At 39.5% G+C, this 24,818-nt stretch overlaps 1 protein-coding gene across 1 annotated transcript in view; it reads left to right on the top strand.

Moving 5' to 3' along the window:
- The window catches only part of LOC126338945 (PR domain zinc finger protein 5-like), a 58,711-nt gene that overhangs the window by 23,733 nt on the left and 10,160 nt on the right, over positions 1-24,818 (top strand). Inside the window, exons 3-5 of the mRNA XM_050001591.1 lie at positions 5,880-6,065; positions 6,153-6,266; positions 9,193-9,307. Coding sequence (XP_049857548.1) covers positions 5,880-6,065; positions 6,153-6,266; positions 9,193-9,307 — 415 coding nt within the window. The remainder of the gene's footprint in view (positions 1-5,879; positions 6,066-6,152; positions 6,267-9,192; positions 9,308-24,818) is intronic.

Raw genomic sequence — 24,818 nt, 5'->3', positions numbered from 1 at the left:
CTTTGATGAAATATGCATCAAATGTATTAACTAAGCCTATTACTCAGAAATGTGATGATTAGACAGATTTACTGTCATTGCACAGATTAACAATACATGCGATGTTTACAAGTTGGCTCTGAAGATAGAATTGCTCTTTGCAATGGTTACCAGTTTTCAGAAGACAGAGAAAGGCACAAAGTAAAAGAGAGAGAGAGAGAGAGAGAGAGAGAGAGAGAGAGAGAGATGTAGCATCTGGCTTGCCTAACACAAGTTTTAGTGGAATTGTGCTAACTACATCTTATTTCCTAATAATGGAGGGACATTTTGAACATGTTGTACAAACTATCATATCTCTGTGATACACTGTACTCAACCTCCATCATATGCAAAATTGGTGTCTGCAACTGAACACACACTCCCAATTTACACCAAAATTAGTATTGTATCCATTGCCCTCTGCATGCGGAATTGTTTCTATTTAGAGGGCTATGGCTGCTAGAAGGTAAGATGTCACTGAAACCAATGAAGCTATCTTTCATCTCAACATCTTTGTGGATTACTCGGACCCACCTTTCCACCCTACCCCATCCCGCCCCACCCTTCCCATCCCCTCCCCTCCCCTCCCCACTGCAACGCAACTCACCCCACCGCACCCTAAACCCCCCCCCCATGACCTAACTTGCAAGTTCTTCAGAAAGCTTAGGAAGGTCTTTTTCTCCAAAAATTGTATATTATTATTGCAAACCAAGTGATTAATCATCAAAAAACACTTATAACTAGAGAGTTGAGTTTAGTGTTTTCAAAGTTCCAAAGTTTTCTGGGTTCTTGGCACAAACCTAACATCTGTGTAATCTCAACATATGTTAATGGTAGTTAATGCTGAGCTCTCATCCTTACATCCTCAAACCTATTTGCACATTATTTATGGAGAGGTTTCACAAGCTATGCATCCCTTTGCTTGTACCTTTTCTCTCTATCTGTCATCTCTTTGCCCCTTCTTTTTTCTGTATCTGTCTATTCCTATTTCCTATTACATTTATGTAGTCCTTAATTTGTGAGTTTGCTTGTTTTTGTAGCGGTCTTCAGTCCTGGGACTGGTTTGATGCAGCTCTCCATGCTACTCTATCCTGTGCAAGCCTCTTCATCTCTCAGTACCTACTGCAACCTACATCCTTTTGAATCTGCTTAGTGTATTCATCTCTTGGTCTCCCTCTACGATTTTTACCCTCCACGCTGCCCTCCAATACTAAATTGGTGATCCCTTGATGCCTCAAAACATGTCCTACCAACCGATCCCTTCTTCTCGTCAAGTTGTGCCACAAACTTCTCTTCTCCCCATTCCTATTCAGCACCTCCTCATTAGTTATGTGATCTACCCATCTAATCTTCAGCATTCTTCTGTAGCACCACATTTCGAAAGCTTCTATTCTCTTCTTGTCCAAAATATTTATCGTCCATGTTTCACTTCCATACTTGGCTACACTCCATACGAATACTTTCAGAAATGACTTCCTGACACTTAAATCTATACTCGATGTTAACAAATTTCTCTTCTTCAGAAACGCTTTCCTTGCCATTGCCAGTCTACATTTTATATCCTCTCTACTTCGACCATCATCAGTTATTTTGCTCCACAAATAGCAAAACTCCTTTACTACTTTAAGTGTCTCATCTCCTAATCCAATTCCCTCAGCAACACCCGACTTAAATCGACTACATTCCATTATCCTCTTTTTGCGTTTGTTGATGTTCATCTCATATCCTCCTTTCAAGACACTATCCATTCCATTCAACTGCTCTTCCAAGTCCTTTGCTGTCTCTGAGACAGAATTACAATGTCATCGGCGAACCTCAAAGTTTTTATTTCTTCTCCATGGATTTTAATACCTACTCCGAATTTTTCTTTTGTTTCCTTTACTGCTTGTTCAATATACAGATTGAATAACATCAGGGAGAGGCTACAACCCTGTCTTACTCCCTTCCCAACCACTGCTTCCCTTTCATGCCCCTCGACTCTTATAACTGCCATCTGGTTTCTGTACAAATTGTAAATAGCCTTTTGCTCCCTGTATTTTACCCCTGCCACCTTTAGAATTTGGAAGAGAGTATTCCAGTCAACATTGTCAAAGCTTTCTCAAAGTCTACAAATGCTAGGAACGTAGGTTTGCCTTTCCTTAATCTTTCTTCTAAGATAAGTCGTAAGGTCAGTATTGCTTCACGTGTTCCAGTATTTCTACAGAATCCAAACTGATCTTCCCCGAGGTCGGCTTCTACTAGTTTTTCCATTTGTCTGTAAAGAATTCGTGTTAGTATTTTGCAGCTGTGGCTTATTAAACTGATTGTTCGGTAATTTTCACATCTGTCAACACTTGCTTTCTTTGGGATTGGAATTATTATATTCTTATTGAAGTCTGAGGGTATTTCGCCTGTTTCATACATCTTGCTCACCAGATGGTAGAGTTTTGTCAGGACTGGCTCTCCCAAGGCCGTCAGTAGCTCTAATGGAATGTTGTCTACTCCGGGGGCCTTGTTTCGACTCAGGTCTTTCAGTGCTCTGTCAAACTCTTCACTCAGTATCGTATCTCCCATTTCATCTTCATCTACATTCTCTTCCATTTCCATAATATCGTCCTCAAGTACATCGCCCTTGTATAGACCCTCTATATACTCCTTCCACCTTTCTGCTTTCCCTTCTTTGCTTAGAACTGGGTTTCCATCTGAGCTCTTTATGTTCATACAAGTGGTTCTCTTATCTCCAAAGGTTTGTTTAATTTCCCTGTAGGCATTATCTATCTTACCCCTAGTGAGATAAGCCTCTACATCCTTACATTTGTCCTCTATCCATCCGTGCTTAGCTATTTTGCACTTCCTGTCGATCTCATTTTTGAGACGTTTGTATTCCTTTTTGCCTGCTTCATTTACTGCATTTTTAAATTTTCTCCTTTTATCAATTAAATTCAATATTTCTTCTGTTACCCAAGGATTTCTACTAGCCCTCGTCTTTTTACCTACTTGATCCTCTGCTGCCTTCCCTACTTCATCCCTCAAAGCTACCCATTCTTCTTCTACTGTATTTCTTTCCCCCTTTACTGTCAATTGTTCCTTTATGCTCTCCCTGTAATTCTGTACAACTTCTTGTTCTTTCATTTTATCCAGGTCCCATCTCCTTAAATTCCCACCTTTTTGCAGTTTCTTCAGTTTTAATCTACAGGTCATAGCCAATAGATTGTGGTTAGAATCCACATCTGCCCTGGAAATGTCTTACAATTTAAAACCTGGTTCCTAAATCTCCGTCTTACCATTATATAATCTATCTGATACCTTTTAGTATCTCCAGGGTTCTTCCATGTATACAACCTTCTTTCATGGTTCTTAAACCAAGTGTTAGCTATGATTAAGTTGTGCTCTGTGCAAAATTCTACCAGGCGGCTTCCTCTTTCATTTCTCTCCCCCAATCCATATTCACCTACTACATTTCCTTCTCTCCCTTTTCCTACTACCAAATTCCAGTCACCCATGACTATTAAATTTTCATCACCCATCACTATCTGAATAATTTCTTTTATTTCATCATACATTTCTTCAATTTCTTCATCATCTGCAGAGCTAGTTGGCATACAAACTTGTACTACTGTATTAGGCATGGGCTTCGTGTCTATCTTGGCCACAATAATGCGTTCACTATGCTGTTTGTAGCAGCTTACCTGCACTCCTAATTTTTTGATTCATTATTAAGCCTACTCCTGCATTACCCCTATTTGATTTTATATTTATAATCCTGTATTCACCTGACCAAAAGTCTTGTTCCTCCTGCCACCGAACTTCACTAATTCTCACTATATCTAAGTTTAACCTATCTATTTCCCTTTTTAAATTTTCTAACCTACCTGTCCGATTAAGGGATCCAACATTCCACACTCTGATCTGTAGAATGCCAGTTTTCTTTCTCCTGATAACGCTGTCCTCCTGAGTAGCCCCTGCCTGGAGATCCAAATGGGGGACTATTTTACCTCTGGAATATTTTACGCAAGAGGACGCCATCATCATTTAATCATACAGTAAAGCTGCATGCCCTTGGGAAAAATTACGTCCGTAGTTTCCCCTTGCTTTCAGCCGTTCGCAGTGCCAGCACAGCAAGGCCGTTTTGGTTAGTGTTACAAGGCCAGGTCAGTCAATCATCCAGACTGTTGCCCTTGCAACTACTGAAAAGGCTGGTGCCCCTCTTCAGGAACTACACGTTTGTCTGGCCTCTCAACAGATACCTCTCCGTTGTGGTTGCACCTACGGTACGGCTATCTGTATCTCTGAGGCACGCAAGCCTCCCCACCAACGGCAAGGTCCATCGTTCATGGAGGGGAGGGTGAGTTTGTTTATGTATTATAATTACCTGTGTTGCGTGCATTTCTAATGTGCCTGGAATTTGAACCTCAGTTATTTCATTTCAATAGTGTGTTACATGGCAATGTCTTTCGTGTTGCTATTGGTGTGGCAAATGGAAACTTATTTTTTATTTGTTAATGGGCATATTAAATCAAATTGGGGTGAAAAAGAAATTTGTGTCATACCATGAGTAAAAAATGGTGTCAATTGAAAGGACATGTGCTGAGACATCAAAGGGTAGTAGGTATGGTAATGGACAGAAGTGTGAGGAGTAAACATTGTAGGAGGAGATCTAGGCATGCAAGCAGTAAGCAGATTCAGATGAATGTAGGTTGCAGTAGTTATTCAGAGATGATGTGATGTGCACAGAATAGACCAGCATGGAGAGCTGCTTCAAACGAGACTTAAGACTGAGTATTTCCTTCTCCGTGGATGGCAGCAGGATTGACTGGGGAAGATTGGAAAAAGATGGCAGGCTGATCCTAGTATGGGATTTATCTGTTGTGAGGTAGAGAGGAGGCTAAGAGAAAAGAGAGTGTCAGAGAAAGAGTAGGGGATCAAACATAGTACTTTTGCACATACTTTGCCAGCTTCAGTTCAGAGATAATAGAGGGTCTGAATTTAGTCAAGATGTATTAAAAATAAAGAGAAAGTGAAAGTGGAATGAATAATGCAATTAAGATGTAGTAGAAAAAGGAGAAACGAGATGGGGGTCATTAAAAAAGAGAAAACAGGAAAAAAATAAAAATAAGTAATTTAATAAGTAATGAAATTCTAACACCCAAGAAAGAGAATTTGTTAACAGAAACTAATATCCCCTCCCCCTCCTCTCTCTCCCTCTCCCCCCTCCCCGTTCCCCCTCCCTGTTCCCCCTCTCTCCTATCCACCCACCCCACCCCACCCCACCTCACCCCATCACACCCCATCCCATCGCACCCCACCCCACCACATCCCCAATTTCTGGTCCCTCTCCTGGATATAAGCACTGGCCAGTCATTCTGTCTCCTTGTCGTAGGGAAATTCTCATTATGAGGTGGAATGCCATTCTAGAAGATAAATCAATGCAATATATTACAACTTTGTTTGAGACTAGAACTGAGTCTGAATGTTTTCGTTTTGCAGCAGGTGTTGCGCTAAATGAACTGTCACAGTATTCTTTATAGATCAAGTCAAAAACATCAATCTAATTATCTCCCAGTGTAGATTATGTGTTGGAATAATACCAAATGTATATGAAAAAACATGGCATGTGTGCTTCACAAATGGTATCACTCCATCAGCTTACTGCATAATTTTATCATGTTCTTTGTGAGATGCACGAGTATTTTACAGATGAAAAGAAGTCTGATGTTAATACTGTAAGATAAGGGAACGATATTTCAGGTATTGATTCTTTGTGTGTCGCTAACAATGATCTTGTCAAGATGTGTTAGGGATAAAGTGAACCTTGTTAGAAAATTAGTTAATTTGTATTTAATGATAATTAGTATTGTGATTTGTTTTCTCTATGTTCCCAGAATTGTAGCTTTCTTTCAACCAGTGGCTACTCCTCCTCCAAGTAAGAAGATAAAACTTAATAATGCAGGAGAAGCACAGTCTGTCTACTATTGTCATTTATGTGGATTTGAATATATTATGAAGTTCAATTTGCAGAAACATTTAGAACGCCAACATTCAGAGGCAGAGAGGAATAGTGTGCCTGAGTAAGTAGTTAAACCAATAATTGAAAGAATAAGTATTACTAACTTTAGTCGGTTAAAACGAATGTGGCATTTTCTGTTTTGTTTCAGAGATTTAATAAAATGCACCACATGTGATGCATTATTTTATTGCAAGAAAGCATATGACAATCACAATATGTATCATAAACCAGGTGATCTCTATGTGACTAGTGAAGAACAGAGGTAAGAACAACAGGGATGGAATAAGTAACACATTTAGCCCCATTGGATGGCAAATAATTAATGCACAGTGCAAGGACTGGGAAAAAGTCATGGTACAGACGTGTAGTGTCATGTATGATTGAATCTAGTTCTTTATAAAATGCAACAACGTAGTGTTATCTCAGGAAACTGGCACAAGCTCCTGAGATAAATGTGAATAGTACCTTTTCGACAAGCGTCCATAATTTTCTGGTATGCGTAAGTGGAAGATCTAAATCGTAAATAGGTGCCATCAGTGTGCCCCAAAATGCTTAGTTTGCTTAGTTGAATGTAGTGACTACTATGTAGTTTTAAGTCCTTCTACCAATTTCTGACTTTCCTTACTCCACAAAGGACACATTATCGTGGACAGAAGTGTGCAAGTTCTTTTAGAACTAGCTTCTGCAATGACACTCAGGCCCCATTTCCTTGTGTGGTATGTCATATGCTGTGATCAAAGGATTGGTACTGCCAAAGTCCCTTCTGCATTTTTAAGTATGTCAGGCACTGAACATATCTGTGCTGCATCTGATACATATTGGTACCTGTTGCTCTCTCTCTCTCTCTCTCTCTCTCTCTCTCTCTCTCTCTCTCTCTCTCTCTCTCTCACACACACACACACACACACACACACACACACACACACACACAAAACCACCACAACAGATTGTAGTATAGTTCTAGACCCAGATTAGGTTGAAAGGTGATAATGTTGTTGAGAGTTGGTGAGGCCCATGAATTTGAATACAGAGTAAAGGTTGTGGCCGCGTGCAGTGATCTGTATTGTATGCTTGTGCCTTATGCAGTCCAACAAATATTTTGTGGCATATTATGTACATTATAAAACCTGGATTATGCAAAACAGTAGTTATTTCTTTTTATTCACCCAGACATATTTCAGCACCTATGTGTCATCTTCTGTTGGTCAAATTTATTTTTGTACAGTGTAGTACAAAGTTTATAGTTGTTTATGTATTGTAGGCATAAAAGTAAAGTGTGCATTTTGATTGGTTTGTCTCAATTGCTTTCCTGAAAATTAAGTTGCTAGTAACAATGCATTTTTACAGGTTGGTTTTTGCACCCTTTTTTTTGTTTTCACAGCATGTCATTAGCAAAGTAGTCATGAAGAAAATTTGTACATTTTTGAAATATTTTTTCATCGGTAGTGGTTACATATGTTACTGTACTTTCATTTTCTACATCTACACATATATTCTCTGCAAACTGCTGTATGATGCATGGTGGAGTCATTTTCTTTACTGTTGTAATCACAAGTAGAGTGAGGGAAAAACTACTGTCTGTATACCTCTGAACAAATCCTAATCTCTGTAATCTTATCTTCATGATAATGTACTTTGGCGGCAGAAGAATCCTTCTGCAGTCAGTGTCAAATGGCAGTTCTTTAAATTTTCTCAGTAGTGCTTCTTGAAAAGAATGTTTTCTTCCCTCCAGTCACTCCTGTCTCAGTTACCACAGCATCTCAGTAATACTTGCTTATTGTTCAGACCTACTGGTAACAAATGTAGCAGCGCGCCTCTGAATTGTTTCGATGTCTTTATTTAATATGACTTGGTACGGAATCCAAACACTCGAACAATACTCAACAATGGCTTGTATTAGTGCCCTATATGCGGTTTGTTTTATATTGATTTGCAGTGTTACACATAGGTATTTAATCAATGTGACTCTGTCATCTGCATTAACTTATATGTTTCTACATTTAGAGCTAATTGCCATTCATCACACCAATTAGAAATGTTGTCATCTTGTATCCTCCTACATACACCCAATGACAACACCTTCCTATACACCACAGTACCATCAGGAAAAAGCTGCAGACTGCTGCATAATTTGCCCACCAAATCATTTCTGTATGTAGAAAAATAACAGGGATCCTATCATAGTTCCCTGGGGCACTCCTGATGATATCCTTATCTCTGATGAACACTTGCTGTCAAGAACAACATATTGGGTTCTATTAGTTAAGAAGTACTTGAGTGACTAACATAGGGAACCTAAAAGCATATGGAAAGCTCATTTTCTGTCCTGTTTTGTATCTTATATTGCACATCAACTACAAAAAATGCAAGGGTCCACTCTGTAGCTTTTACCTTTGTGTGGACATCCTTAACCAAAAACACTTCAAGAGAAGAGCACAAACTAGCCATAAATGGTAACAGATCAGTTACATATATTAATTATTGCCGTCTTCATCATTTCAGCCAGCTAGGGATGACACCAATTCAACTGCTTCTTTTTCCGAGCTTTAATTGCCACCTATTGTTCCTTCATTCATTTCTGGGGATTTCGTTTATCTCTTGGGTCCGAGCCTTCCCAATCTTCAGCTCCAGCTATCCCCAGAACCCTCTATGTGTTTTTAGGTGCTTCTTAAGTGGATTATGTCCATGGGTAGCTTTAGCAGAAATTTCCAGTTCTCAAAGATCTATTTCAACGTCTTGAAATCATGTCCATTTGGTTTTCTTATATTGAAATTGGGTTAGTGTCCTTTTAGATTTCCTTCCAAGTCTCATCCATGTCATGTGGCCATGAAAGGCAATTCTCCTTTTCTGAGTTGTCATGTAATCTTCTCCATGTACAGCTTGTGATTCTGTTGTCTTCAGTAGTTGTTTTCGTTGATGGGATCCAGAATTTCTTTTCAATATTTTTCTTTGGCCTTGTTCATTGTAAGAGTCCCTGTTGCACATAGAGCCACCAGTCAAATAGCAATGCTCTGTGCTCATCCTTTCAATATTGCAGCTTGGTTGTATCTAGTAGTTAGTGTTTGGTGCTGCTCATAATATTTCTTGTATGCTTTATAGTATTATCACTATTATTAATGCCTGATTAATAATATCAAATTTCATAACATACTAAAAGTTCCTTTTAAATGACACATTTTGGAAAACAGGTTACAGACTGTGAGTCGTGTGGATCAGGACTTTGATATTCGACGGGTTCAGTCAACTGCGGAAAAATTCATCCCTACTTACAGGAGGCCTAAGTCATCTCACATGCCAAAGAAGGTAAATATCAGGCATTCAATTAACTTAACTTTCAGTGTTAGCTATGACTTTATGAGCAAATGCTCACTTGTTTATTAGTTTAGTGTACAAAGATTATTATGCTAGCTCATTTTTTTTTAAACAGGTACAATGTTAACTTGGAAATATTGTGAACATATTATGAAATAAACTATTTGTAAGTTATTCAAAAGCACACTAAGTTTCATTTTATATTGGAAGTGGTCATTGACTGCCTTCTGTTACGAAGATTTAGATGAAACTTTGAAATTCAGGTGCAAGCATCATGTTGAACTAAATGATACTGCATGAATATTTTTTTTTTTTTGTGTTTTAATCATCTCATTAGATGTTGGTATGTCCTATTTTTCCACCCATTACTCCCAGTTTCCTGATTTCTGTAATTTTTATTGTGTATAGTCAGACACAAAATAACCCCTAGAAAGTTGAACATTTTTAGCAACATGGAAAATGTATGGATATTAATTTATCTTTCCTTCTGCCTGATGTTCTAAGTTTACAGATGTGCATGAATGCCCTTACAAAGCCTTGCAAGGTATAGCTTTGTAGAACAAAACAAAATTAATCCCTGTTTTGAAGTTTGCGGTGGTACAGTGCACTTGCTGAAAATCCATTCTGTTTGCATCCACTCATGTAGTTATGTGTGTCATATAACGTCATGTGGAATGCGCATTGTTAGTTTGCTACTAATAATGTTTCAGTAGCACACACTCAAAAGGTGCAGCTATACTTACCTTCATTTATACTTGTTTTCAACAATTTTCTTTTCCCAGAAATTCTTTACAGGAGATTAAAAAGTTTATAACTCCTGAATAACAAAATAGCTTACTTTCAGTGGTACATTTAAGGGTGACTACAATTTATGGCTCTGTTTTCACTGACTACAAAGACAGTTTTTACTTACGTCATTCTCCCTCTGATACTGCGAGGAGACATTTGGTCCTCAATAGTGATGATGATGAAGAATTGTTTTTACCTTACAACAAATATGTCAAAGTTTAAGTCTGTGTAATGATATTAATTGTGTAAGCAACCTATTTTGATAAAAATAACTTTTGCATTCATACATCTGTAGATTTTTCTTAGATCCGTCTGTAGAAATACAGCATCATGTGCTCACACATGTTCCAGCATAAAATTCTTACATAGGTGCAATGAAGAACACTATAAGTAATAACGAATAGAGATTTCTGCAAAATGCTTCTTTAAAATAATTATATTGATGAGCCTTAAATACATAACATTACAATTGACTAGTTGTTGACTGTGACCAAGGTTGCCTATTTACAGTTTTATTTTTTTTAGTTCTATTATGTTTACAAGGAGTAATTATTTTATTATTCTTCATGGGTGATGTCCTGGAGTCCATTGCCTCTCCCTTCTCCAGTGACATCATCTTCACCAAATATAGACTGATAGAGAGAGTGAGAGAACAGGCATTTGAAGCTGACTGCCACATGATTCTACTATTGCCAACATGCATTGTGCATAAAGACCACGAAGATAAGGTACAAGAAACTAGGGCTCGTATGGAGGCATATAGATGGTTGTTATTCCCTTGCTCTACTTGTGAGTGGAACAGGAATGGAAATGACTAGTAGTTGTACTGGGTACCATGTGCCATGCACTGTACGGCGGCTTGCAGAATATCTAAGTAGATGTAGATGCAGATACAGATGCCAAAAGAATGTTAACCAATCTTTTGGCATCTGTTATTATTGGCTGCATTATAGCCTGAATGAGAGAAAGTCATTCCACTGCAGTACTGCTACAGCCTGGGACACTCTTACTTTCAATATGTCTTTGTAAAACAGTGTAGTGTTTGTTTCTATAAACCCTTTTTTGTGCACCAGAAAGCACCATGCTATCTGTTACCACTGTGCAGCAACACCAGTCAGTCACTGTTGGAGAACTGTCTATTCTTTGTGTTTTGCTTTCTATGATGACACATATCATTGTGGCAAATATCACGCTAGTCTCACTCTTCCCGCAACATATACTCCTTTGAATACCTGTTTCACATCTCTGTTGATAGTTACAGAAACAGATAATATTGTAAGGAAAAAATGTAAACTCTGATGAGCACGATACAGTATGTGTTCGTTTACTATGGAAATGTTTGTAGTACATCCAGTAAGCTCTTTCCAATATTGAAAATCCATAGTTTGAGGAAGGAACATGAAATCCAGCCTAATTTGAAACAGTAATAAATATACCACTATTTCAGAAGGTGGTGAAAAAAAAAAATCCACGGACATGGCAAGTCTTATGTCTTTACCAAGATGTTTGAATCTGCTGCTACTGTTACAATATAGTACTTTATAAAAAACAAACAATATTCCAACCTCACAACATCAGTTACACAAGAAAAGCATCCACTACTGGAGGCCATGGTTTCTTGACAAAAGCTGAGGTAAGATCTCGTGCAATGAGCTTTAGACACATTCCTTCATCAGCCAAAAGTATTTGACATGTTAGACCAGACATGGGCAACGGATCCACATACATATGTCATCTTGCGGGCCACATTGTCACATGATGTGACAGGAATGCTTCTAACATGTAAAGCCAAAGGTAATGGGTATGTGATGTTAATGTTTTCCGGATAACAGACCGGATAACAGACCGGATAACAGACCTTTCCAAACAAGCCATGCCAACAAATTGTATTTCGAAAATAGCATTGTTATATGTAAGTTTATATTCACCCAGTCTTCATGTTTTCATTTATTTGCACATTGTAAACAATGTGTCATTATCTATGACTTTTCACAAAAGCTGCCTTAAAACTTCCATTGGAAAATTGTACAATACTGTTAGTAAAGAAACTATGCTCATGATATGTAAATAAATGAAACTATATGAAGATGGGATGCCAGGCATCTTGAAATGTCGTTACGGAGAAATAAATTCCTATAAAAGTAACTGGTTGCAGGTAACTAATTATAAATTACTCACAATTTCAACAGCTGCAGTGTTCTAATATGTCGACAACAGACAAGAATTAGTGACTAATGTTTATACAAGAAAGAACTGTAAACACACAAACAGAATGGCGATTTGCGAAATTGATAATAATTATCCTCACATGCTCAGTACGTGTTGGTAATATTGAGAATATTTTGGATGGCATTGGTACTGTTCCTTGATATTTCTAGTGTTAACAATAATACTCACCCTGCACACAATCATTATATTGACGTATTGATAGTAGTATTGAACATGTGATGGCCTCTGACTTCTATGTGAAATTTGAATCATTACTAAATGGTACACACAGATTGTATGTTGTTTACACTGCATGAAAAAGGCCAAAACTGCTCACACCAATGACAGAACAGGTTTTACAGACTGTACAGTCAATAAGAAGACAGTACTCGTGTAACACAATAGCAGCGCCTCTAATACACAAGTTCGAAAACATCTGTGACATGCAAGTTTGCAAATAAATATATTTGGACTCACCCCTAACCTTTTCAAGAGAACATGAATATCATCATACATTGTAACATACAAAAACAAGGCCATACAGCCAAAAGGAAACTCACCTGGCTTGACAGCAGCTTGCCTAGTAAATAAGGCGGAATTTTGCCATCTGTGACTGTGACAATACACGGCACCCCGTCTTAACATGATTGTATTTATTTTCGTGCTGTACTTGAACTCTGAGTCTTGGTTCCTTACAATTCATTGTAATAACTCATAATCCAAAATAAAATTTTTCAAGATCATGTGATTGCACAGAAACCCATGTGAAACATGGAACTTTGTCTACATCCAGTACACTGAACACACAAATTTTGCCATCAACCATTAGGGAAGCTGAAAAGATACACTTAATAAATGTATTTATAGTGGTTTATTGCCTACCACGCAGGGGGTCCACATTTGATTCCCGGCGGGGGACTGGGTATTGTTTGTCCTTCATCATCATTGACTCGCAAGTAGCCGATGTGGTGTCACCTAAAAAGGGCATGCAATACGGCGGCCAAACTCCCTGGATGGGGCATCGTGGCCACGATGCCATATGATCATTTCATTTCCAGTGGTTTATTGATTTAAAAAAATATCCAACAGCAGATTAATGTGAGCTCCAAGTTCCAATTTTTAACACAAGATTGTTGGTATCTGGTTTTATGTCACTGATAATGAGTCTTAAGGTAATTTCCAGGTTGTCGTCTGTTAACCTTGTACGTTTGTTGCATTTAATTGTTTTCATAAGAGAAAAAAATTACATTTGTATGTGCTTCCAAAAAGACAAATTTTCCTTTTTGCAAATGATCTCAGCTGCAAATATTTCTCTTCAATCAAATGAGTTTAATAAAATTCAACCAGGTTTACTTTTTCAAATTTAGAGTTTAAAAACAAATCCTCGTGGAGTTCAAAAAATTCCATTTGAAGATTTTTCAGGGCCTTTTCTACATCACAAGTCATTTGGTTAGCAAATATAGCGAACATGCTGTCTGTAGTCCTGAAATCAGAAAATCTTGTGATAAATTGTGCCAATAAGGATTTCAGCTCATCAGCATAAGTAACATAATCAACATTTTCATGAGTTGTATACTTTAGGAAAGTGGTAACAGTTTCCAGCTCCCATCTGCATTTCCCATAAGTGCATCTTTGTCTGAAAAGCTTTCAGATGGCTGCATAATTTGCGAATTAACTGCCCTTGTTTCTGGAGTTTGTAATTTAAGTCGTTTAAGTGAGCTGTGATGTCAAACAGAAATGCTAACTCACAAATCCATTGGGGATCATTTGTTTCAGCCAATGGTTTCCCCTGGATAGCCATAAAATCTGCTATTTCTTGTTGAAGATCATAAAAACATTTTAGTATTTTGCCCATACTCAGCTTTCTTACTTTGCAATGGTAAGCTAAATTTTCACGTTCAGAGCGTAGGTTGTCGAAATACAGTTGTTCAAACAGTGGTGGTGATTTTAGTGTGTGGGACTTAAAAATTGATGCTTGTGTTAACCACGCCCTTGCAATGTTTCATTTTAATTGACGTAGCACACAAATTTTGTTGGGGAATAGCGCAGTGCAGAATTGTCAAAATTTCTTCATCAATATAGTTCACTAGATTTTTCATTTAATAAGTTGATAAAATCTTTCATGGACCGAGCATCGCAGGTGCTCCATCGGAACAAACTCCAGCGAGTTGAGTTTGTTGCAGGCTGAACATTTTGATGATTTTTTTCAACTTCGCAAAAAATATCTTCACCATTAATGGTGGTTCATGGTGTGGGTTCCTGTAGACATGTCCTAGTTCATGAACCACGGGCAACGTATGAGTAGCCAAGTAAGTGGTCCCGACAGTCGGGATACCAGTTACTTTGGAAGAAGGCTGGGCATCTCGGACATATTCTGAGTCGTGGTCACCTTTGTGCTCATACGGCAAAGACTACCAAATCCACCGGTTAGTCCCTCAACCGTTAGGGGTAAAACCCAATGGGACTCGGGGCAAGTAAGGCTAGCAACCTGCTTCCCTGGTACTTTAAATATGATGCCGGCAAGAATCAGAGCAAAATGCCTCGTACCTTTGGAGGTGATGGAGTCCCACCTCTAACTGACAAACCAGGGACTCCTAAGATACGACTTGGCAAACAAATGGTAATGAGATGGGGAGCTATTAATATCAATGGGGGCTACTCTGGGAAGAAGGTAGAGCTGGCAGAGACTGCAAGTAAGATGGGGCTGGATGTTTTAGCTGTTAGTGACATTCGCGTAAGGGGTGAGAAAGAAGAGGAAGTGGGAGAATACAAGGTCTACCTGTCAGGAGTCAAAGCAGGAATAGCACAATGGGGTGCAGGGCTTTACATCAGGAAAGAAATGGAACCCAGCGTAGTTGCAATAAGGTATGTAAACGAACAACTGATGTGGATAGATCTGACAGTGTCTAGCAAGAAAATTAGGATTGTGTCAGTATATTCGCATTGTGAAGGGACAGATCAAGATAAGATGGATAGTTTTTATGAGGCACTCAGTGATGTTGTTGTTAGAGTAAAGGACAAGGACAGTGTTCTGCTCATGGGTGATTGTAATGCCAGGATTGGAAATCGAACAGAAGGGTATGAAAAGGTTATGGATAAATTTGGAGAGTATATGGAGGCCAACAGGAACGGGAAACAACTCTTGGATTTCTGTGCCAGTATGGGCTTAGTAATCACAAACTCCTTTTTTAAACAAAGAACATTCACCGGTATACTTGGGAAGGCAGGGGAACCAGATCTGTCATTGGCTATATAATAACAGATCAGGACTTCAGGAAGGCTGTGAGGGACACACATGTATTCAGGGGATTCTTTGATGACACTGATCATTATTTAATCTGCAGTGAAATTGGGATTGTGAGGCCAAAAGTGCAGGTCAGGCCCATATGTAGGAGGATAAGAGTGGAGAAACTTCAGGATAAGGAAATCAGGCACAAGTACATAACAGCGATCTCAGAAAGGTACCAGTTAATCAAATGTAGTCAATTACAGTCATTGGAAAAGGAATGGACAAGGTACAGGAACACAGTACTAGAAGTGGCTAAAGAATGTCTTGGAACAGCAGTGTGTAAAAGTAGGATGAAGCAAACAGCTTGGTGGAATGACACAGTCAAGGCAACCTGTAAAAGGAAAAAGAAGGCGTATCAAAAATGGCTACATACTAGAACTCTGGTAGACAGAGAAAGTTATGTTGAAGAAAGAAACAAAGCCAAACAGATAATTGCAGCATCCAAGAAGAAATCTTGGGAAGACTGTGGAAACAGGATGGAGACTATGGGTCAAGCTGTTGGAAAACCATTCTGGAGTGTAATTAGCAGTCTTCGAAAGGGAGGTAAGAAGGAAATGACAAGTATTTTGGACAGGTCAGGAAAACTGCTGGTGAATCCTGTGGATGGCTTGGGCAGATAGAGAGAATATTTTGGAGAGTTGCTCAATGTAGGTGAAAATACGATCAGTAATGTTTCAGATTTCGAGGTAGAATGGGATAGGAATGATGATGGAAATAGGATCACATTTAAGGAAGTGGAGAAAATGGTCAATAGATTGCAGTGCAATAAAGCAGCTGGGGTGGATGAAATTAAGTCGGAACTCATCAAATACAGTGGAATGTCAGCTCTTAAATGGCTATGCAGGATAATTGAAATGGCCTGGGAGTCGGGAAAGGTTCCATCAGACTGGACAAAAGCAGTAATCACACCAATCTTTAAACATGGAAACAGAAAAGATTGTAACAACTACAGAGGTATCTCTTTAATCAGCATTGTGGGTAAAATCTTCTCAGGTATTGTTGAAAAGAACGTGCGAGTATTAATTGAGGACCAATTGGACGAAAATCAGTGTGGGTTTAGACCTCTTAGAGGTTGTCAGGACCAGATCTTTAGCTTACAGCAAATAATGGAGAACTGTTATGAGTGGAACAGGGAATTGTATCTGTGCTTTATAGATCTAGAAAAGGCATATGACCGGGTTCCTAGGAGGAAGTTATTGTCTGTTTTACAAGATTATGGAATAGGAGGCAAACTTTTGCAAGCAATTAAAGGCCTTTACATGGATAGTCAGGCAGCAGTTAGAGTTGACGGTAAATTGAGTTCATGGTTCAGAGTAGTTTCAGGGGTAAGACAAGGCTGCAACCTGTCTCCACTGTTGTTCATATTATTTATGGATCATATATTGAAAACAATAGACTGGCTGGGTGAGATTAAGATATGTGAACACAAAATAAGCAGTCTTGCATATGCGGATGACTTAGTTGTGATGGCAGATTCGATTGAAAGTTTGCAAAGTAATATTTCAGAGCTAGAGATCAGAAATGTAAGGACTACGGTATGAAGATTAGCATCTCCAAAACGAAAGTAATGTCAGTGAGAAAGAAATATAAACGGATTGAGTGCCAAATAGGAGGAACAAAGTTAGAACAGGTGGACGGTTTCAAGTACTTAGGATGCATATTCTCACAGGATGGGAACATAGTGAAAGAACTGGAAGCGAGGTGTAGCAAAGCTAATGCAGTGAGCGCTCAGCTACGATCTACTCTCTTCTGCAAGAAGGAAGTCAGTACCAAGACCAAGTTATCTATGCACCGTTCAATCTTTTGACCAACTTTGTTGTATGGGAGCGAAAGCTGGGCGGATTCAGGTTACCTTATCAACAAGATTGAGGTTATGGATATGAAAGTAGCTAGGATGATTGCAGGTACTAGTAGATGGGAACAATGGCAGGAGGGTGTCCACAATGAGGAAATCAAAGAAAAAACTGGGAATGAACTCTATAGGTGTAGCAGTCAGGGCGAACAGGCTTAGATGGTGGGGTCATGTTACACACATGCGAGAAGCAAGGTTACCCAAGAGACTCGTGGGTTCAGCAGTAGAGGGTAGGAGGAGTCGGGGCAGACCAAGGAGAAGGTACCTGGATTCGGTTAAGAATGATTTTGAAGTAATAGGTTTAACATCAGAAGAGGCACCAATGTTAGCACTGAATAGGGGATCATGGAGGAATTTTATAAGAGGGCTATGCTCCAGACTGAACACTGAAAGGCATAATCAGTCTTAAATGATGATGATGATGATGATGATGATGACTACTAATGGTTCCTTTTATTGGTTCAAATGGCTCTGAGCACTATGCGACTTAACTTCTGAGGTCATCAGTCGCCTAGAACTTAGAACTAATTAAACCTAACTAACCTAAGGACATCACACACATCCATGCCCGAGGCAGGATTTGAACCTGCGACCGTACCGGTCGCTCGACTCCAAACCGTAGCGCCTAGAACCGCACGGCCACTCCGGCCGGCTCCTTTTATTGGCTGTAATGCTAATAATTCTCCTGTTATTTTGAAGTCCACATCTACGCCATGAACAAAAATCGCTAATTGAGCTGGGACTGACAAATTAGTGCTCTCGTCCAAAGCAGTGGAAAATGCTTTGAATGTGGCAGCACGATTACACAAACTGTTTTTTAATGTCACCAGCCACCATCCCAGTTCGTCGAACCACTTTTCCTCGTGACAAACTTATTTGTTCAGACACTTTTTTTTTTTTTTATCAGGACATAGTACATCTGCAATGTCCAAGATGCACTCCTTCACGAATTCAACTTCAGAAAAGGGCTTTACTGACATTGCAAAATTTTTGCTTACTATAGAAGTAGCTTCAACCAAATTGTGCTTGTCCAAATTTGAAATTAGTAACTTAATTTTGTCTTCTCACAGTTGCGCATTAAGCTGTTGTTGAGCATTACATTTCGTAGAAAAGTGCCTTTTCTTGTTATATTCTTTCACCACAGATAACGGTTCGCTACACAACAATCAAGCAACTTTATTATTGTACATCGTGAAGAAGTAACCCTCAGTCCATTTCTCCTGGTATTGGCGACATCCAGCATCTAACTATCTTCTTTTTAACACCACAGATTTTGTGAATAAACTCAATGCACAGAGACACTTGTACGAAATTAAGAAACAGAACTTCACACGCAAAGTGACAACAGAGAGCTAGTTTATTTTGCAGGCAGTCTGTAATTTTAGTGACATTGTTGCCTACTGTAAGTATTTACTCTCTATCAAAGTGTACCACATATGTTGGCCATAAATAACATGCGCACTTGACTGCTGTGCTGCAGCAGCAATTGGAAGCATCTCTGTACTGTGCTACACATGTAAGGTGCTAATGAGGTATCAGCCACTTCTACAGTGACAGCTGACGTAGTAACAGTCAGTCGCTGAGGCCAGCTCTTGCCTCTGTGGTGTCTCTTGCCTTGCAAACACTGGCCATCTGCCACGGCCTGAGCTGTGTCACCAGGCTGCTTTCTTCCTGACGAAGTCCTTACGCAAGACTTCCAATGGTTTGCATCATGAGCTGGAAACCTGTGCCAAACCTAGCCGTGCGTTGGCAGGAATACCCGAAAATGTACTGCGGGCGGAGAACAGTGTGAGAGCGTCTTGTTTCCTCCTGCGGGTATTGTCCATAGGCCGGATTGAAATCAATCGCAGACCGGATATGGCCCTTGGGCCTCGGGTTGCCCACCTGTGTTTTAGATATACAAGGCTCTTTAAAAATCTTCAGACATATGAAGCTGGAGATGCTGCTCACAAATGGTTTAGGAACCACCAGAAAATAGCAGACAGTTTCTTGAAATCAGGATCTCTAAGGATCCTGTGGCCAAGATAGGCATGAAGCCCGAGCCTACTACAGTAGTACAAGTTTATATGCCAATTAGCTCTGCAGATGATGAAGAAATTAATGAAATGTATGATGAGATAAAAGAAATTATTCAGGTAGTGAAGGGAGACGAAAATTTAATAGTCATGGGTGACTGGAATTCAAGAGTAGGAAAAGGGAGAGAAGGAAACGTAGTAGGTGAATATGGATTGGGGGTAAGAAATGAAAGAGGAAGCCGTCTGGTAGAATTTTGTACAGAGCATAACTTAATCATAGCTAACACTTGGTTCAAGAATCATAAAAGAAGGTTGTATACATGGAAGAATCCTGGAGATACTAGAAAGTATCAGATAGATTATATAATGGTAAGACAGAGATTTAGGAACCAGGCTTTAAATTGTAAGACATTTTCAGAGGCAGATGTGGACTCAGACCACAATCTGTTGGTTATGAACTGTAGATTAAAACTGAAGAAACTGCAAAAAGGTGGAAATTTAAGGAGATGGGACCTGGATAAAATGAAAGAACAAGAAGTTGTACAGAATTACAGGGAGAGCATAAAGGAACAATTGACAGTAAACTGACTAAACCAGAGGTTGTACAGAGTTTCAGGGAGAGCATAAGGGAACTATTGACATGAATGGGGGAAAGAAGTACAGTAGAAGAATAATGGGTAGTTCTAAGGGATGAAGTAGTGAAGGCAGCAGAGGATCAAGTACGTAAAAAGACAAGGGCTAGTAGAAATCCTTGGGTAACAGAAGAAATATTGAATTTAATTGATGAAAGGAGGAAATATAAAAATGCAGTAAATAAAACAGGTCAAAAGGAACACAAACATCTCAAAAATGAGATTGACAGGAAGTGCAAAAAGGCTAAGCAGGGTTCGTTAGAGGACAAATGTAAGGATGTAGAGGCTTATCTCACTAGGGGTAAGGTAGATACTGCCTACAGGAAAATTAGAGAGACCTTTGGAGAGAAGAGAACCACTTGTATGAATATCAAGAACTCAGATGGAAATCCAGTTCTAAGCAAAGAAGGGAAAGCAGAAAGGTGGAAGGAGTATACAGGGTGTTACAAAAACGTACGGCCAAACTTTCAGGAAACATTCCTCACACACAAAGAAAGAAAATATGTTATGTGGACATGTGTCCGGAAACGCTTACTTTCCATGTTAGAGCTCATTGTATTACTTCTCTTCAAGTCACATTAATCATGGAATGGAAACACACAGCAACAGAATGTACCAGCATGACTTCAAACACTTTGTTACAGCAAATGTTCAAAATTTCGTCCGTTAGCGAGGATACATGCATCTACCCTCTGTTGCATGGAATCCCTGATGCAGCCCTGGAGAATGGCGTATTGTATCACAGCCGTCCACAATAAGAGCATGAAGAGTCTACCTTTGGTACCGGGGTTGCGTAGAAAAGAGCTTTCAAATGCCCCCATAAATGAAAGTCGGGAGAGCGTGTAGGCCATGGAATTGCTCTGCCTCTACCAATCCATCGGTCACTGAATCTGTTGTTGAGAAGCGTACGAACACTTCGACTGAAATGTGCAGAAGCTCCATCATGCGTGAACCACAAGTTGTGCCGTACTTGTAAAGGCACATGTTCTAGCAGCACAGGTAGAGTATCCCATATGAAATTATGATAACGTGCTCCATTGAGCATAGGTGTAAGAACATCGGGCCCAATCAAGACATCACCAACAATGCTTGCCGAAACGTTCACAAAAAATCTGTGTTGATGACGTGATTGCACAGTTGTGTGCGGATTCTCATCAGCCCACACATGTTGATTGTGAAAATTTACAGTTTGATCACGTTGGAATGAAGTCTCATCCATAAAGAGAACATTTTCACTGAAATGAGGATTGACACATTGTTGGATGAACGATTCGCAGAAGTGTACCCGTGGAGGCCAATCAGCCTGTACACACTGTACATGGTACAGAAACAACTGGTTTCCTGTAGCACTCTCCATACAGTGACGTGGTCAATGTTACCTTGTACAGCAGCAACTTCTCTGACGCTGACATTAGGGTTATCATCAACTGCACGAAGAGTTGCATCGTCCATTGCAGGTGTCCTCGTCATTCTAGGTCTTCCCCAGTCGCGAGTCATAGGCTGACACGCCAATCAATTGCTTCAAACGTCTTCCTGTCGGGACACCTTTATTCTGGAAATCTGTCTCGATACAAACGTACCACGCCACGGCTATTGCCCCGTGCTAATCCATACATCAAATGAGCATCTGCCAATTCCGCATTTGTAAACATTGCACTGACTGCAAAACCACGTTCGTGATGAACACTAACCTGTTGATGCTTACTGATATGCTTGATGCTAGTACTGTAGAGCAATGAGTCGCATGTCAACACAAGCACCGAAGTCAACATTACCTTCCGTCAATTGGGCCAACTGGCGGTGAATCACGGAAGTACAGTACGTACTGACGAAACTAAAATGAGCTCTAATATGGAAATTAAGCATTTCTGGACACATGTCCACATAACATCTTTTCTCTATTTGTGTGTGAGGAATGTTTCCTGAAAGTTTGGCCGTACCTTTTTGTAACACCCTGTATAGAGGGTCTGTACAAGGACGAGGTACTTGAGGACAATATTATGGAAATGGAGGGGGATGTAGATGAAGATGAAATGGGAGATACGATACTGCGTGAAGAATTTGACAGAGCACTGAAAGACATGAGTCAAACAAGGCCCCGGGAGTAGACAACATTCCATTAGAAATACTGATGTCCTTGGGAGAGCCAGTCCTGACAAAACTCTACCATCTTGAGAGCAAGATGTATGAGACAGGCGAAATACCCTCAGACTTCAAGAAGAATATGATAATTCCAATCCCAAAGAAAGCAGGTGTTGACAGATGTGAAAATTACTGAACTGTCAGTCACAGCTCAAAAATACTAACACAAATTCTTTACAGACGAATGGAAAAACTGGTAGAAGCAGACCTTGGGGAAGATCAGTTTGGATTCCGTAGAAATATTGGAACACGTGAGGCAATACTGACCCTACACTTATATTAGAAGATAGATTAAGGAAAGGCAAACCTTCGTTTCTTGAATTTGTAGACTTAGTGAAAGCATTTGACAATGTTGACTGGAATACTCTCTTTCAAATTCTGAGGGTGGCAGGGGTAAAATACAGGGAGCAAAAGGCTATTTACAATTTGTACAGAAACCAGATGGCAGTATAAGAGTCGAGAGGCATGACAGGGAAGCAGTGGTTGGGAAGGGAGTGAGAGAGGGTTGTAGCCTCTCTCCGATGTTATTCAATCTGTATATTGAACAAGCAGTAAAGGAAACAAAAGAAAAATTCGGAGTAGGTATTGAAATCCACGGAGAAGAAATAAAAACTTTGAGGTTCGCCTATGACATTGTAATTCTGTCAGAGACAGCAAAGGACTTGGGACTTGGAAGAGCAGTTGAATGGAATGGACAGTGTCTTGAAAGAAGCATATAAGATGAACGTTTACAAAAGCAAAATGAGGATAATGGAATGTTATCGAATTAAGTCAGGTGATGCTGAGGGAATTAGATTAGGAAATGAGACACTTACAAGTAGTGAAGGAGTTTTGCTATTTGGGGAGCAAAGTAACTGATGATGATCGAAGTTGAGAAGATATAAAATGTAGACTGGCAATGACAAGGAAAGCATTTCTGAAGAAGAGAAATTTGTTAACATCGAGTATAGATTTAAGTGTCAGGAAATTGTTGCTGAAAGTATTTGTTTGGAGTGTAGCTATGTATGGAAGTGAAACATGGTCGATAAATGGTTTAGACAAGAAGAGAATAGAAGCTTCCGAAATGTGCTACAGAAGAATGCTGAAGATTAGATGGGTAGATCATAACTAATGAGGAGGTATTGAATAGAATTGGGGAGAAGAGGAGTTTGTGGGTCAACTTGACAAGAAGAAGGAACTGGTTGGTAGGACATGTTCTGAGGCATCAAGGGATCACAAATTTAGCATTGGAGGGCAGTGTGGAGAGTAAAAATTGTAGAGGGAGACTAAGAGATGAATACGCTAAGCAGATTCAGAAGGATGTAGGTTACAGCAAGTACTGGGAGGTGAAGAAGCTTGCACAGGATAGGGTAGCATTTAGACCTTCATCAAACCAGTCTCAGGACTGAAGACCACAACAACAACAATAACAAGGAAGCTACATTCTTGACCTCAAATACACTCAGTACAATATGTGGTTTCCCGCAGTGCTCTGTTCTTGGTCCTGTCCTCTTTACACTGTTCATAATCAGCTAGATTTCCACAGCACATCCCCAAAACTAGTTCTCTATAATTTGCAGTCAATAGAGATATATTGACAAGAGACAATGAGGTCATACTACAAGAAATAGCCTAGGAAAATAATTCTCATACACAATTTTCATTTGAGACAAGCAGTTTACTGATTAAAACAAAAATTGATGGAAATAACGATCATATGGTGCAGAAAACCAACTTTTTGAACTGAATGTCAGTGATACACTAGACTTGAACTTGCATATAGAGTTGTTTCTGAAAAGGCTTTGTAAAATAGGTTTGTTACTGTAATCAGTAAGAGATACAAATGATGAAGACATGGTCTGATTTTATGGGGAAATAGTTCTTAAACGCACACCATTTCTAAATTACAGCAGTAAGCACTAAGTTTAGGCACACATCAGGTTCTTTTTTTACATTTATAAGCAGGGCATCATTTTGTCACACGACAGTAGCCTATCACATGACAGTGAGGTCCATTAAACTGCAAGCATGTGTCTACTAACTGCATAGTGCACAACCATAACTGGTCCTATCAATTATAAACTTAGACTCTGCGGCCATTGTCACAGTCAATAAACTGAAGGTCCATAAAGAGACCTCTCCTTTATGACCGTTTGTGAGTACCATTAATTCACCGATGTACAGTCCAGCAATGAAATGGCTCCAAATCTCTGACTTTTGGTGAGCCACACAAATTCGTATGTTAAGGACTCCACCCATTTTGTAGAACTTTTAAAAGAAAAGTGTATATCAGCCACAAACTTGATTGTGCAACTGTTAAAAAGCCACCTATTTCAGGAGGAAAGGGCAGTTCCATGAATGGACAGGTGGTGTAGTTACAGGCTCCCTTCACTCGCCTATTGCAGCAGACATCTTCACGGAAGCATTTGAGGAAACAACTCTCCAGTCCGCACCATTATGCCCATAATGTTGGCTCCATTATGTTAATGACGCCATTATCTGGCCAAATGGAGAGGAAGAGCTACGAAATTTGCACCAACACCTTACCAGCAGCACACGGAATCCAATTCATTATAGAGATAGAAAAGATTGGGGT

The sequence above is a fragment of the Schistocerca gregaria genome, chromosome 1 (genome assembly GCF_023897955.1).
Source record: "Schistocerca gregaria isolate iqSchGreg1 chromosome 1, iqSchGreg1.2, whole genome shotgun sequence".
In the NCBI taxonomy this organism is placed as follows: domain Eukaryota; kingdom Metazoa; phylum Arthropoda; class Insecta; order Orthoptera; family Acrididae; genus Schistocerca; species Schistocerca gregaria.
The sequence above is the reverse complement of the archived record's forward strand: the minus strand, read 5'-3'. Positions and strand labels throughout refer to the sequence as shown.